The sequence below is a fragment of the Bidens hawaiensis genome, unplaced genomic scaffold, assembly GCF_021521415.1.
Source record: "Bidens hawaiensis isolate Kalapana, Puna unplaced genomic scaffold, B.hawaiensis_p1.1 tig00032029_1, whole genome shotgun sequence".
Classification (NCBI taxonomy): Eukaryota; Viridiplantae; Streptophyta; class Magnoliopsida; order Asterales; family Asteraceae; genus Bidens; species Bidens hawaiensis.
Genome location: NW_027505230.1, coordinates 51,833 through 64,885, shown reverse-complemented (window position 1 = coordinate 64,885; position 13,053 = coordinate 51,833). Strand labels below are relative to the sequence as shown.

At 32.3% G+C, this 13,053-nt stretch overlaps 1 protein-coding gene and 1 non-coding gene across 2 annotated transcripts; both read left to right on the top strand.

Moving 5' to 3' along the window:
• The first annotated feature begins 3,703 nt into the window (after positions 1–3,703).
• TRNAS-AGA (transfer RNA serine (anticodon AGA)) lies at positions 3,704–3,785 on the top strand. Its single transcript has one exon. It is a non-coding gene; the product is annotated as a tRNA-Ser (tRNA).
• A 3,126-nt stretch (positions 3,786–6,911) lies between these two features.
• LOC143611691 (putative sulfate transporter 3.3) lies at positions 6,912–12,207 on the top strand. Its single transcript, XM_077085864.1, has 13 exons — positions 6,912–7,218; positions 7,303–7,351; positions 7,818–8,025; positions 9,343–9,514; positions 9,659–9,724; positions 9,965–10,078; positions 10,165–10,281; positions 10,367–10,493; positions 10,572–10,858; positions 10,947–11,137; positions 11,557–11,639; positions 11,731–11,807; positions 11,923–12,207. Exons 1-13 carry the CDS (start codon positions 6,922–6,924, stop codon positions 12,070–12,072), a joined length of 1,938 nt encoding a protein of 645 aa, XP_076941979.1. The 5' UTR covers positions 6,912–6,921; the 3' UTR covers positions 12,073–12,207.
• Positions 12,208–13,053: the final 846 nt, after the last annotated feature.

The window sequence follows — 13,053 nt, the reverse complement described above, 5'->3', positions numbered from 1 at the left end:
CGATATGTATAGGATAATTGGGTAAGGTTAAAATAAAAACCCACTTAAGTTATGAAAATTCTAGAAACTCATTCTCATTCACATGTTTTTAATTAAAGTTTGAAACTTGTAGTCCACAATTAAAGTTAATAAAAATGTAAATATAAATATAACTTTTTCTCTCTACTGAAAACATATATAAAAATTAGTAAAAAAATGTTAAAAAATAGCAAAACATTTTTTTTTAGTTTTCGATGCTTTGTATTAAATGTTACAACATATATTACGTGTGTAAAAAAATAAAAAAAAAACAATGTTACATAGGGTTTTCACAATTCAAATGGATTTTCATTTTATACTTCCCCTACGATAATTTGTTTTAAATACTCAAATATAAAGTATTTAACGTTTGTCATTATAAGTTTTTTGATTAATTTTTGATTGTTAGGTTTTAGGAAAAATAAGTGGTCCACATTTTTTTCTCGCGACCTCCATGCCACATTCAAGATAATCTTACTAATATATTAAAGCAAGATGATTCTCTCCACATGTCCTTATTCTAGCCTATCCATATAGGATTTCATGTAATCATATTTCCATATCAATAATTTCCACATATTCACAATTATTTTTAATCAACTAAATTAAAATAAGCATTCCAATTTAATTCAATTAATTCTACAATTAAATCTATTTATTCAAATTAATGCAATTAACTTCATGATTAAGTCTATTTATTCTAATTAATAACCACCTTGTTAATGATTTAATTTACTCTTGAGGAAAGAAGAAGAGCCGGTAAATGGTGATCAAACCGAATGTTCTTTAAGTTTATTTATTTATTTATTAAGAAATGACATGAAAAATGCTATAAAAATATAGATATCTTTGAAAATTATTTATAAAAAACACTCTAAAAGAAAAAAGAAAAAAACATTCTTTAGAACAATTAGGAACATTTAAAAAAATTAAATAAAACTGTTTACAAAGAGATTTTCGAAAACTTAATGTGATACAGTTTAAAGTTGGTATGTATTTGTAAACATAGTTTTCAATTAAGATTACAAAATCTTTTACTAATATGTGTTTTTTTATTTTTTTCAGGTCTAATAGTTCATTTATGTTATATTATTTCATATTCATTGCATTGTTTATTTATAAAGTATTTTCTTTTTATATTATAGATATAGTTTAATATCTTTTGTAACATCTGAGGGTAATAAACTTATGTCAAATATTTGTGTTGACTGAATACGTAGTTTATATTTTGTATTGTTTGTTGATATGTTTTCCACCCGTGTGTAACACGGGTTATTATCCTAGTATTTGAATATTTTATTTTCTTTTTTGGAATTTCATTCCTACTTCATAATTAACGTTGGTTAGTGGGAGCCATTCTCGAATAAATGTTTTCTCTATTATTGTTTTTGAGTCTTGTCACTTGATTACTTTTAATTGTCTTAGTTTCATAATCAAAACAAACCTTAATCTTTGGTAATTGATTAATTAGATTGAAAGTTATTTGGTTAAATGTCAACACTTGATTAGGCATATACCTAATCTTTCTATGCATGACATGTTCAATGCCTATTAGTTGTAGTATAAGTTAAATGCTTTTTTTTAATATATAAGATTTTCTTATTTGTCACTTTATGTGATATTTTTCTACTACTTTTTTTGAACGGCTATGTTTTTTATTATTTCATTCATAGTATTTAAATGCTTGCCATTAGAGGTGTACAAGCTGGTTTAAAACTCAAAACCAGTGTGGGTTGAAATTGTTTTGGTTTGGTCAACAAAAGTCAAAACCGATTTATAATCGGTTTCGGTTCGGGTTAAAACCAATTTCTTACAATGTTACGATCGGTTTCGATTCGGTTCGGGTTTTGACCGGTTTCGGTTCGGTTAACCGGTTTGAAACTGGTATTGGTGGAGAAAATTACAAACCAGTTCTGCACCTACGGTTCAATCGGTTCCAAACCGGTTTCTACGTAATCAGTTTCAAACCAGTTTGGTCTTCAGGTCAGTTCAGTTAACCGGATTATTTACCCAAATCTACTCGCCATTAGGTTAAAAGCCCTTTGATTACTGATTATCTGTTATGTTTGTTGTTAAGGTTTTGAATGCTTCATTATGTTACTAGCTACCGGAATCATATTCTTAATGCAGAGTTTATAGTATCAACCAGGGCCGGCTATGAAGCAGAACCGGGTGGTCGACTAAACCCGGACCGATATCCGCCTGAGTTTTATTTTTTTTTCTTAAAGTATATATATATATATTTTCAAAAAAAAAAATATATGCCTTCTTAATGTTTAAACCCAATTATTCAATTGGTTTTGTATTTTTTTCTTAAAGTATATAAATACTTTTTTACGATTTTCGAAGACGGCCCTAACATCACCTTTGTATTTAAGCTAAAACCAAGCATTTATAATATCTTTTAAACTTCGACAATAGTTAGAAACCTATATAAGTGTATTATGGGAAGGTAAAAGAACAATATTTTTAGTGGATTTTGATTTGTGTATATATTACTCAATAAAGTTATTAAATTTGGTTAGATATCGAACGTGCCATGTCTGTCACTATTGATTGATTATCAATTATTTAAAACCTACAACCACATTAAGGATAAAATAATGCATATCCCTATGCTTTTTACCAACTTTAGAGCTTAAAGGAATTTGCTATGTTTTAAAGTAAACTCGTAATCTCGCTAATAATTGAGAACTTAAAATCACCTAAAACACAATTTATACTAGGAATCGACGAGGTTAAAGAGAGAAAATCAGTACACGTTATGTTCAACCATGACCTCTGTTGGAGGACTCGAAAACTTTCCATCGTGGCACCCAATTGAAGGTTTCATACCATAATTTACACCTAAGAAGAAAAAAAACCATATTTTGTTTTATGTTGTTATAGTCATTACCATAAAATAAAACAAATACCTTTTAATAACAAAAACAAAGTATTTATATAAAATTTTCTGGTAACTTTACAAACCATTAAATTTTATAAGTTAGTTAATTTAATAATCATAACTATTCAAAAGTCAATGAAGTTTGATTAAGGGCAATTTTAGTAGTTTGAAAATTGACGTCGTTAAAGTGTAGTGTAAAAGATAAATTGAACAAACAAGAGTAATTTAAACATTTTTGCCATGCTCGCTTTATATATTGTAATTGGTATTAAATGTAGGCCTGTAAACAAGCAACATAACAAGTCATGTTCGTGTTCGTTTGTTTAACTTTAACCGAACAAATTGGCGAACACAAACTACGCAAGCAAGGTTTTCTTTGTATCGTAAACTATATATACCAAATATAAATTTTGCTATTAAAAAGGCCGGTACCATAACGAATCGAACCATTACCGACCAATTGTGTGTTCCCCGCTGCAACGCGCGGGCTGTTCCACTAGTTTTGTTTTTTGTCGTTATAGTCATTACCATAAAATAAAACAAATACCTTTAAATAACAAAGAACAAAGTATTTATATAAAATTTTCTAAGTAACTTTATAAACCATTAAATTTTATAAAAGTTGGTTAGTTTAATAATTATAATTGTTTGAATAAACTAAACTATTGACGTGAATCTTGTTTGTTTGACAATTTATCACACATCACTGGATAATAAGTTTAGACTACCAGCATTGAAAAAAGGTCTCAGTAGATATTCAAGTATATTAATATGTATGTGATTTTAAGGTCGAAAGAGGTGGACGTGCCGGAGTGGTTATCGGGCATGACTAGAAATCATGTGGGCTTTGCCCGCGCAGGTTTGAATCCTGCCGTTCACGATATTGTATTATTATTTTTAATAATAAAGAATCCTCGTATGCTTACGATATTTTTTGAAGTACATCTCTAGGCAGGGTTGTCACTTTTATCCGAAACCCAATCTGAGAAAAACCTTACCCGAACCCAAACCAAATAAATTCGGGTTGGTTCTTGGATCCAAATTCTATGTATCTGGTTAATCCAAATAAACTTTTAGTTTTACAACCATATATATTTTAGGTATTATAGACTAATCTTAGGCTGACATTATCAGAATTTAGTCCAAATCAACTGTTTTCATTCTACCTATTATGAGTCGATTGTTTATTGTATATTAATGTTTCAGTTTATGACTAAAAACAACTATAATCCAACACCTTAAAATTTTACTCTTTTTAGGATGTTTTATCGGTTTATTTTTGTTTTGTTATTGTTTTATTTCCATTACGAGTAAAGAAGAATATGTTGCATTTAAATTTAGCAATGTAGTTTTTTTCCTAGGTTACTCGAAACCCGATTAACCAACCCGAAAAAATTCAAACCTGAAGAAACCGTGAGAGATTTTGATTGGGTTTCGGGTCTGGATTTCAAACTTTGAACTCCGAAGAACCCGATCCGAAAAACTAACTCGAATAACACCCCTTTCTCTAGGAGAATATAACAATTTTATATATGACATTAAGAGTGGTTCTAAACTGCTTCTAAAAGATAAATAAGTATATGTTACATTTCCAATTACTTTGAGTAAAATATGTAATATTGGTTAGACAATATTTGATGTGTAAGTTACTAAAATTTTCTTACATATTAGTTAAAAGTTTGTTAAATTGCAATTTTTAGAATAACTTATAACTCATACATCTGTTAAATTTACTCCCAACTTTGTATCACTGTTCACTATAAAATTTAAACTCTCAATTATATATCAACTCAAATATTGTATCCATCTCCAACACATGATATTATAATCTGTACCACCAATATAGACAGCATTTACCATAATAAAAAAGGGCAATTCATTGCCTACTTCCTATAACGATACTTGCTAAATCAAACCTATATTTCAAAAAGGCATAACTTGCCTATAAAATCCCTTTTTCTTTTTGCCCAATAAATATTAGGTTTACAAAAGAATCCAAAAAGAGATCACAAAAAATATCTTTACCGCGTCTATGACGAAATTCAGTACGGGTCTCCTGGTCGGGTCAAGTCATGTCCAACATCCCAGGCCTTTTCCTAGAAAGTTAATCCTAATGTACTTGTCAAATACGGTGCCATAACATAGGCTTACGTCTGGATGTTGATCGAACCCAATAGGCTTCGTGACTTCGTTATATAAAAAACAAATCAATGATTAATTCATATAGTTAGATAGAATCAAAGAAAACATATTGGCATTCATTTCAATAGTGTAATGATAATGACAAGAATGACATGCATACAATCATAAAAAGTTAAGTGGAACTCTATAAGTTTATATAATAATAACTTAACAAGAGACTAAGAAACATAATATGTGTAAGTTTCATATATTTTAGTAAAGTTATACAAAAGTGATATAAAATTATAAATAAAGTGATCATCTTTACATCTTTACATGTTACAACCGTCTCAAACATCACATGAACAAGAATATATGATATAAAATTTAAATACAAAGTTGGGAGTAAATAAAGGTTATCAAAAACCGTCTCACCGACCGTGTATGGCAGTGAGAGACAAGCTTCCTTTGTAACATGATAACATCTGTGCATACACCAGAAATGCATTTAAGCCATGTCAACTGACCACCATTGAAGTGATGACCTGCAGCTTATTGATAGGTGCACCATTCAAGGATAAGTAGCAATGAAGAAACACATAAAATTAGGGATGAGCATTTGGTACCTGGTACTGGTACCGAACCGGTACCGGTACCGAATCGGTACCAAAGTTTTGAGTTTCGGGATCCGTACGGAACTGGTACTAGTACGGTATGGTACGGTACCGGTATTTCCCGAATTTTTACCTTCAATACCGGTACCGTCCCAATACCGAACCGAATATTTCGGTACCGGTACCGGTACCGATATTTGGCGATTTTCGGGATCGGTATTTTCGGTATCGGTCGGTACCGGTACGGTACCGAACTCATCCCTACATAAAATAACCAATATTTTTCTTGGTATATTGGTTTTTATTAATCTCAACTATCGTCTTTGGGCCACAACTGGTCCCAACTAACGAATTGGCTGTTGATTGTCCCAACTTTTAACGTATTTGTTCATAACAGTCCGCAACTAACAGAATCCTAACGTCGTTAGTTTTAGGTCGCCGGAAAACGTTTTTGCCAGAAAACTCAATTTTTTCCCCGAAAATTAACCTATTCGTCCCAAGCATCTTGGTAACTTTGTATTAGACCTTTAGAAACTTTTTTCTAGTAAAAGCTCCAATTATTGAGGTCGCCGTAAACCTTATAACCATCGTCGGAATCGGTTGATGGTGCTCAAGTGGTGGTAGTTGGTTGGCAGTGAGTCAATTGGTGGTGGTTGCGGTGTTCAGGTGGTGTTTTCTAGCAACAGATTCGCCTTTTCCGGCAAAAATGTTTTTCCAACGGCCTGAAACTAACGGCGTTAAGATTCTGTTAGGTGCGGACCATTAGGAACAAATACGTTAAAAGTTGGATCGTTAGTAGCCAGTTCGTTAGCTAGGATCAGTAATAACCAAAAGACAATAGTTATGATTAAAAGAAACCAATATACCTATTTTTTTTTCATATACTCCCACTTTTAACATGAATCAAAACCCTTTACAATTATTGATCCACTCATGAAACCAACCAAAACCCTTTTGGTTTATGTCCTTTTGAACTTACCAAGAATCCTAAAAAGTTGCCTACCCCTCACCCACACACTATTTCATACCCACCCTTTCTTTTCTTGAAAAAAAGGAAGAAAATCAAGAAAATCTCTCTCTCATCTTTTCAATTTAAAAAGTTGATGGATGTGTGTGGGGATGCATGTTTCATGACATGACATAAACAACACCAACTAGCTAGCTCATGACTCTTTATAAGTGCTAACACCCCCCTCATATTGCTTCCATCTTCTTGTTCTTCCTCTATACACTCTTGTAATAATCTTGAACAACACGATTCGTTAGTTGTGTAACACATAAATGGAGGGTAAGTTTGAAGAACATCATAATCCATGTATAGAGATAGCAATGGAGACTCATAAGGTTGAGACACCACCTAAGAGAAGTAGTTTACAAAAGTTGACAAATAGGCTCAAAGAAACATTCTTTCCTGATGACCCTCTAAGGCAGTTTAAAGGCCAATCCACTAAGCAAAAATGGCTTCTTGCCTTTCAGTACATTTTCCCTATACTTCAATGGTTTCCTCATTACAACCTTAATCTACTCAAATCCGATGTTGTTTCGGGTCTCACAATTGCCAGTTTAGCCATTCCACAGGTATATCTTTGGCTTTTCATTTGGTTAATATATATGATATGATATGATATGAATTCATTTTGGTTTTATATTTTTTGTTTACAGGGTATAAGCTATGCAAAGCTTGCCAATCTCCCTCCTATCGTTGGTCTATGTAAGTTTCGTTTTTCGTTGATCGTCAAGATTATTGATCATTTCATGTTTCGTATTTGATCATGGAAAGAATTTTCTTTAAGCGAACCAGCCTATCCTCCTATGGGCTTATAAAATAATGGCTGAATATTTGTGAAAATGTAAAAGACATCATACTATACATGAACAAATAAATTTCAATAGTGAAAGGAGTACAATAAGAATCTTTGTACTTTATACATTTAAAATAAAATGTTCTTTTTGCATTTATCATAAGAATGATTACTTGTTTACAACGAACAAATCAACAATCGATTAAACAAATACACAAGTAAAATCCAGAATGCATGTTTGAAGCCACAAACACCTTCATACATGTTTTTGCATGGTTTTGACAAACACTACGCAAAAACAATAAATAAATTGCACACGCATTTCAATGATTGGAAATATTTATATGATTAATATTGTTTGGTTATATGGTGTAGATTCGAGTTTTGTGCCACCGCTAGTGTACGCTGTGCTAGGGAGCTCAAAAGATTTAGCAGTTGGACCAGTGTCGATAGCATCGTTATTGATGGGGTCAATGCTAAGACAAGAAGTGTCACCAACCCTTGACCCTATTTTGTATCTTCAGTTGGCTTTCACTTCAACCTTCTTTGCAGGACTCTTTCAAGCCTCTCTCGGATTTCTAAGGTCCCCACACTCACTCTTATAAACATGCAACAGTCTACTATATGGTCAACTATCATCATTGACCATCCAAACTTGATCAAATATGTTAATCTCCAGGGCCGTCTCCGAGGATTTAAATATCTCGGCCGAGCCAAAAAAAAAGGCTCATATCCTTAACGAGTAACGAAATATATAAGCTAATTGTTTTAAACAAGGCTTAATGTTTTATAACAATAAACATAGAAAAATATATTATTAAAATCAAATGCCTTAATAATTAATGATTAACCAATGATTTGTGAAACTCTCCTAAGTTATAACATTGGAAAAAAAATAGTTTGGTTCTTGGTGGCTAGCTTGGTCAACCGTGGAGGAGCCTGGTGGTTAACAACGAACCAACAGTGGTGGTCGGTTGGGTTGGTCGTTGTTCAGCATTTGCAAAGAAGGAAGGAACCAAAGAGAAATTTCAATTGCCTTATTTCTTTTATTTTGCATCGGGTTTTTATATAATTTATTTTAGCTTTTAGTTTTAGTTCGGGCCCAATAATTTAAACTTAACTAAATGGATTATGGATAAAAAATAATTTCGGGCCTAATAATTATAAAATGGTAAAGAGCAATTCATATTTTATAAGTTTTATATTTTAAATGTATATATAAAAAATATAGATATAAAAAATTTTGGCCCCTAAAAGTTACATGCCCCGGACGACGGTCTAACCGGCGCCACCCTCCAGCCGGCCTTGTCAATCTCATTTCAGTACTCTGAAAAAGTCTATTGGTGGACTGGTGATCAAATATAGTCAACGGTCATCATTGACCATGAGTTTACTGAAAATATAATATGTTAATTTATTTCGGTAATCGTAATGGTAAAAAAAAGGATTAGGATTTATGTAGTAAAATCAAGTAAACGACCACTTGAGCAACAGACTATCTAAATGGCCATTTGACTAAATTTGAAATAACCTAAATGACTTGTTATAAAAGTTTATTTATTCAATTAGAAGTTGACACCTATCATAAAAAATCATGCTTTTAAGGAGACAAAATGGCGAAAATAACATTTTTGACACTTCGTTGTAAAATTTGTGCGGGTAAGCATATTAGCAACCAAATGATGTCATAAGTCCATAAAATTCACGCCTTAATGACATTTATCGCATGTCACGTCGAATGGGCGATGCTGGCCTCTCTTTGTCAAAAACATTCAATGGGTCGTGCCAAAAGGGGGACCAAGCCATTTTTTCCAAATAATTAATGTAAAATTTTTTTAAATCATGTTGTACAAAACATTTAATATTATGTGATGATGTTTAATTGTTCATATGTTTATAGGCTTGGGTTCATAATTGACTTCTTGTCAAAGGCTACACTTATTGGATTCATGGCTGGAGCAGCAATCATAGTATCACTTCAACAACTCAAAGCCCTTCTTGGCATCACTCATTTCACTAAAGAAATGGGTTTGGTTCCTGTCATGTCTTCTGTTTTCCACAATACTAAAGAGGTAATTTATTTTATTGTAACATTTATTCACCATTTATTAAGTGTAACTTATTATTATTATTATTATTATTATTATTATTATTATTAACCCTTCGCGCAATTCTTTTAAATTTCTAATAGTATTGTACATTAATTTGTGGAGCAGTGGTCATGGCAAACTATCCTCATGGGCTTTTGTTTTCTTATATTCCTTCTTGTGACAAGACACATTGTAAGTATAATGTATATATGGCCATATGGTATTATGGTGCATTTTAGGATTTACTTTGCTAAGACTTTTACAAACATATATGATTCCCATTGGGCCTAATCTTTTTTAAGCCTAAAATCAAACTATTATCCAAAAAAATAATGAAAAACCCTACAAATGTTTTAAAAAAATCAAGATAATTCATTTATAAGTTATGTTACTTATATATTTAATAATAAAATTAATATTTCTTATATGCAGAGCATTAAGAAGCCAAAGTTGTTTTGGGTATCAGCAGGAGCACCTTTGCTTTCAGTAATGGTCTCAACCCTCTTTGTTTTTGCTTTCAAAGCACAAAAACATGGCATTTCTGTGGTATATATTATTAATTATCTACTTAATAATTTTTAACCAATCATATTTAAATTCAAACTTTAACTTTTATTTAATGTGTTACATAGATTGGAAAACTAGAACAAGGATTAAACCCACCTTCATGGAACTTGTTACATTTTCACGGAAGTCACATCGGTTTAGTCTTGAAAACCGGTCTCATCACGGGCATCATTTCCCTAACCGTAAGCATACAACTTTCACCGCATAGTTTACAACACATTATAAGCTCATCAGTCTTAAAAAGGGTATTTTTGTCATTTCACATAGGAAGGTATCGCGGTAGGAAGAACATTTGCTGCCTTAAAGAATTACCAAGTTGATGGCAACAAAGAAATGATTGCAATTGGACTTATGAATGTTGTGGGCTCCACCACTTCATGTTATGTCACTACAGGTCAGGTTTCGGGTTCGGGTAAAAATGGGTCCACATTAAAATATTTACCAAACCCATAACCCGAATCATTAATTGTAGGTGCGTTTTCGCGGTCAGCTGTGAACCACAACGCAGGAGCCAAAACCGCAGTTTCCAACATAATAATGGCTGTGACGGTTATGGTCACGCTTCTATTCTTAATGCCATTGTTTCAATACACACCGAATCTCGTACTAGGTGCAATCATTGTCACAGCAGTCGTTGGTCTCATTGATCTCCCAGCGGCTTACCAAATATGGAAAGTCGATAAATTCGACTTCGTGGTGATGTTAAGTGCTTTTTTTGGTGTTATATTTTTATCGGTTCAAGAAGGACTCGCACTTGCGGTAAGTGTTTGATTGATCTCATAGTGTAACATAATTATAAAGTTTGTAAAAACAAGTAAAATTTATAATTTGATTATTATTTTTTTAGGTGGGGATTTCGATATTCAAGATGGTGTTACAGATGACAAGACCGAAAACAGTGGTGTTGGGGAATATACCTGGTACTCACATATTTAGGAACAAACATCAATACAAGGATGCTGTGTCAGTACCAGGTTTCTTGATTTTAAGCATTCAAGCTCCAATTAGTTTTGCAAACTCCAACTATCTCAATGAAAGGTAATTAGCTTGATTTTATCATATGATTTAGTTCATTTTGGTGTCAAACGGGCCGTGTTCGTGGGTTGACCTGAACACGACCCATTTGACTCGAAAGTTTTTATTTTAACTTTCACGTATTAATACTATAAGTTTACGTTTTACGGCAAAAAATACAAATTTATATTAAACAATTACATTTCCAGTTATAAAATCTTATGTCAGTTTTTTTTTAGTTTTATAAATTTTGAAATAAAATACCCAGCCAATTTAAATTATTATAGAAAAACAAATTTAAAAAATAAATAAGCCGGTTAAGCGGGTCAAACCCGTGACAAACCTACTATTTTTGGATATGTTTGTGTCGTGTTATGAATTCACACCCCTGTCATTTTATGGTTTGAAGTCATATTTGATATTTTTTTTATTGTTTCTTGAAGGATATTGAGGTGGATACAAGATTATGAGGAAGAAGAAATGAAAAGTCATTCTGATCTCAAATTTTTAATTCTAGATCTTGCCGGTAATTCCTTTTAACGGAAAGTCATTCGACCCGTTGATGCAACTTCAAATTAAAATTCTAAAAACGTTGTCTTGTTTTCGATAAATTTCAGCTGTAAGTGCCATTGATGCAAATGGAGTTATGTTTTTCCAAGAACTCAGAAGGGTATTAGAAAAGAAAGGTGTTGAGGTAAGTTGTATAATAATTATCATATGATATTATTGATATACAAAAAAAAAAAAAAAAAGGTAAGTTTGCTAGCTATAGTTGAAAAAAAGATGTAACACTTTTAATTTGTTTGCAGCTTGTATTGGTGAATCCGGTTGGAGAAGTGGTGGAGAAATTGCAAAAGGCGGACGGGATGCACGATCTTTTGCAACAGAATAATCTTTACTTGACGGTAGGAGAAGCGGTTTCGTCACTATTTTCATCAATGAAAGTTGTGTCATGTTAAGGAATGAATGTGGTGTGTTTCAAGTATTATAAAGGTTGTAGTGTTCTTTAAGGTTTTGTTAGGGACCTAATATTGTAAGGTGCCTAGAAGGTAATGGGGCAAATAGTTAAATATAGTTTTGTAACACCTATGTAATATTTTGATTATTTATATGTTATAAGAAATAACATAGTATGGTTAAAGAACACATGCTCTGCGTTCAGGTTGGTAGGAGAAAAAGTTGAAAGAGTTAAGACCATATTATTCAAGTCACATTATGAAAAAAAATGTATTAAGGAAAGATTTGGTAAAATAGCAATTAAAATGCTAGTTATAATGCATACGTAACTAAGGGCTTTTGGCCTAACGGTATCAAAGAATTGTATAAAGTTTTGTCTTTTCATATGGAGTGAAGTAGTGAACTGCGGTTTTCGTTCCTATGGTTTGTCCAAATCTACGGTTTTAGTCCAATAGTTTCAAATTTGTGATTTTTGTTCCTATGGTTTTATTTCACTTGCAATGAAACCCGAATTCACTAATCTCGTTAAGTCTGTTCGTTAAATCCATCAGCGTGTCCTTCACGTGAGGGGCAGTTTTGTTTTTTTATTTCTCAAAATGCAACCCAGCCCCTCACGTGAGGGGGCTTGCAAATTATGACTGAGGTTTATTTGGGGAGAAAAAGGACAAAACTGCCTCTCACGTGAAGGACACGCTGATGGGTTTAACGAACAGACTTAACGGGATTAGTGAATTCGGGTTTCATTGCAAGTGAAATGAAACCACAGGGACGAAAATCACAAATTTGAAACTATTGGACTAAACCCGCAGATTTGGACAAACCACAGGGACGAAAAACGCAGTTTACTCATCCATATGTTATGGGTTCAAGTCTGGTGATTGCAAAAACGTGTAAGTAATAGAGTAGAATTTGAAAGTGTCTTAGTTGTTGTTGAAGTTATTATTACACGTAATAGTTGTCAAACAAATTTGAAAGTGTTATTA

Coding starts and splice junctions, on each gene's coding strand:
- LOC143611691 (XM_077085864.1), top strand. CDS start 6,922: ATGGAGGGTAAGTTTGAAGAACATCATAATCCATGTATAGAGATAGCA. Junction 10,079..10,164: donor AAAAACATGGCATTTCTGTG/GTATATATTATT, acceptor TGTGTTACATAG/ATTGGAAAACTAGAACAAGG. Junction 11,138..11,556: donor TCCAACTATCTCAATGAAAG/GTAATTAGCTTG, acceptor TGTTTCTTGAAG/GATATTGAGGTGGATACAAG.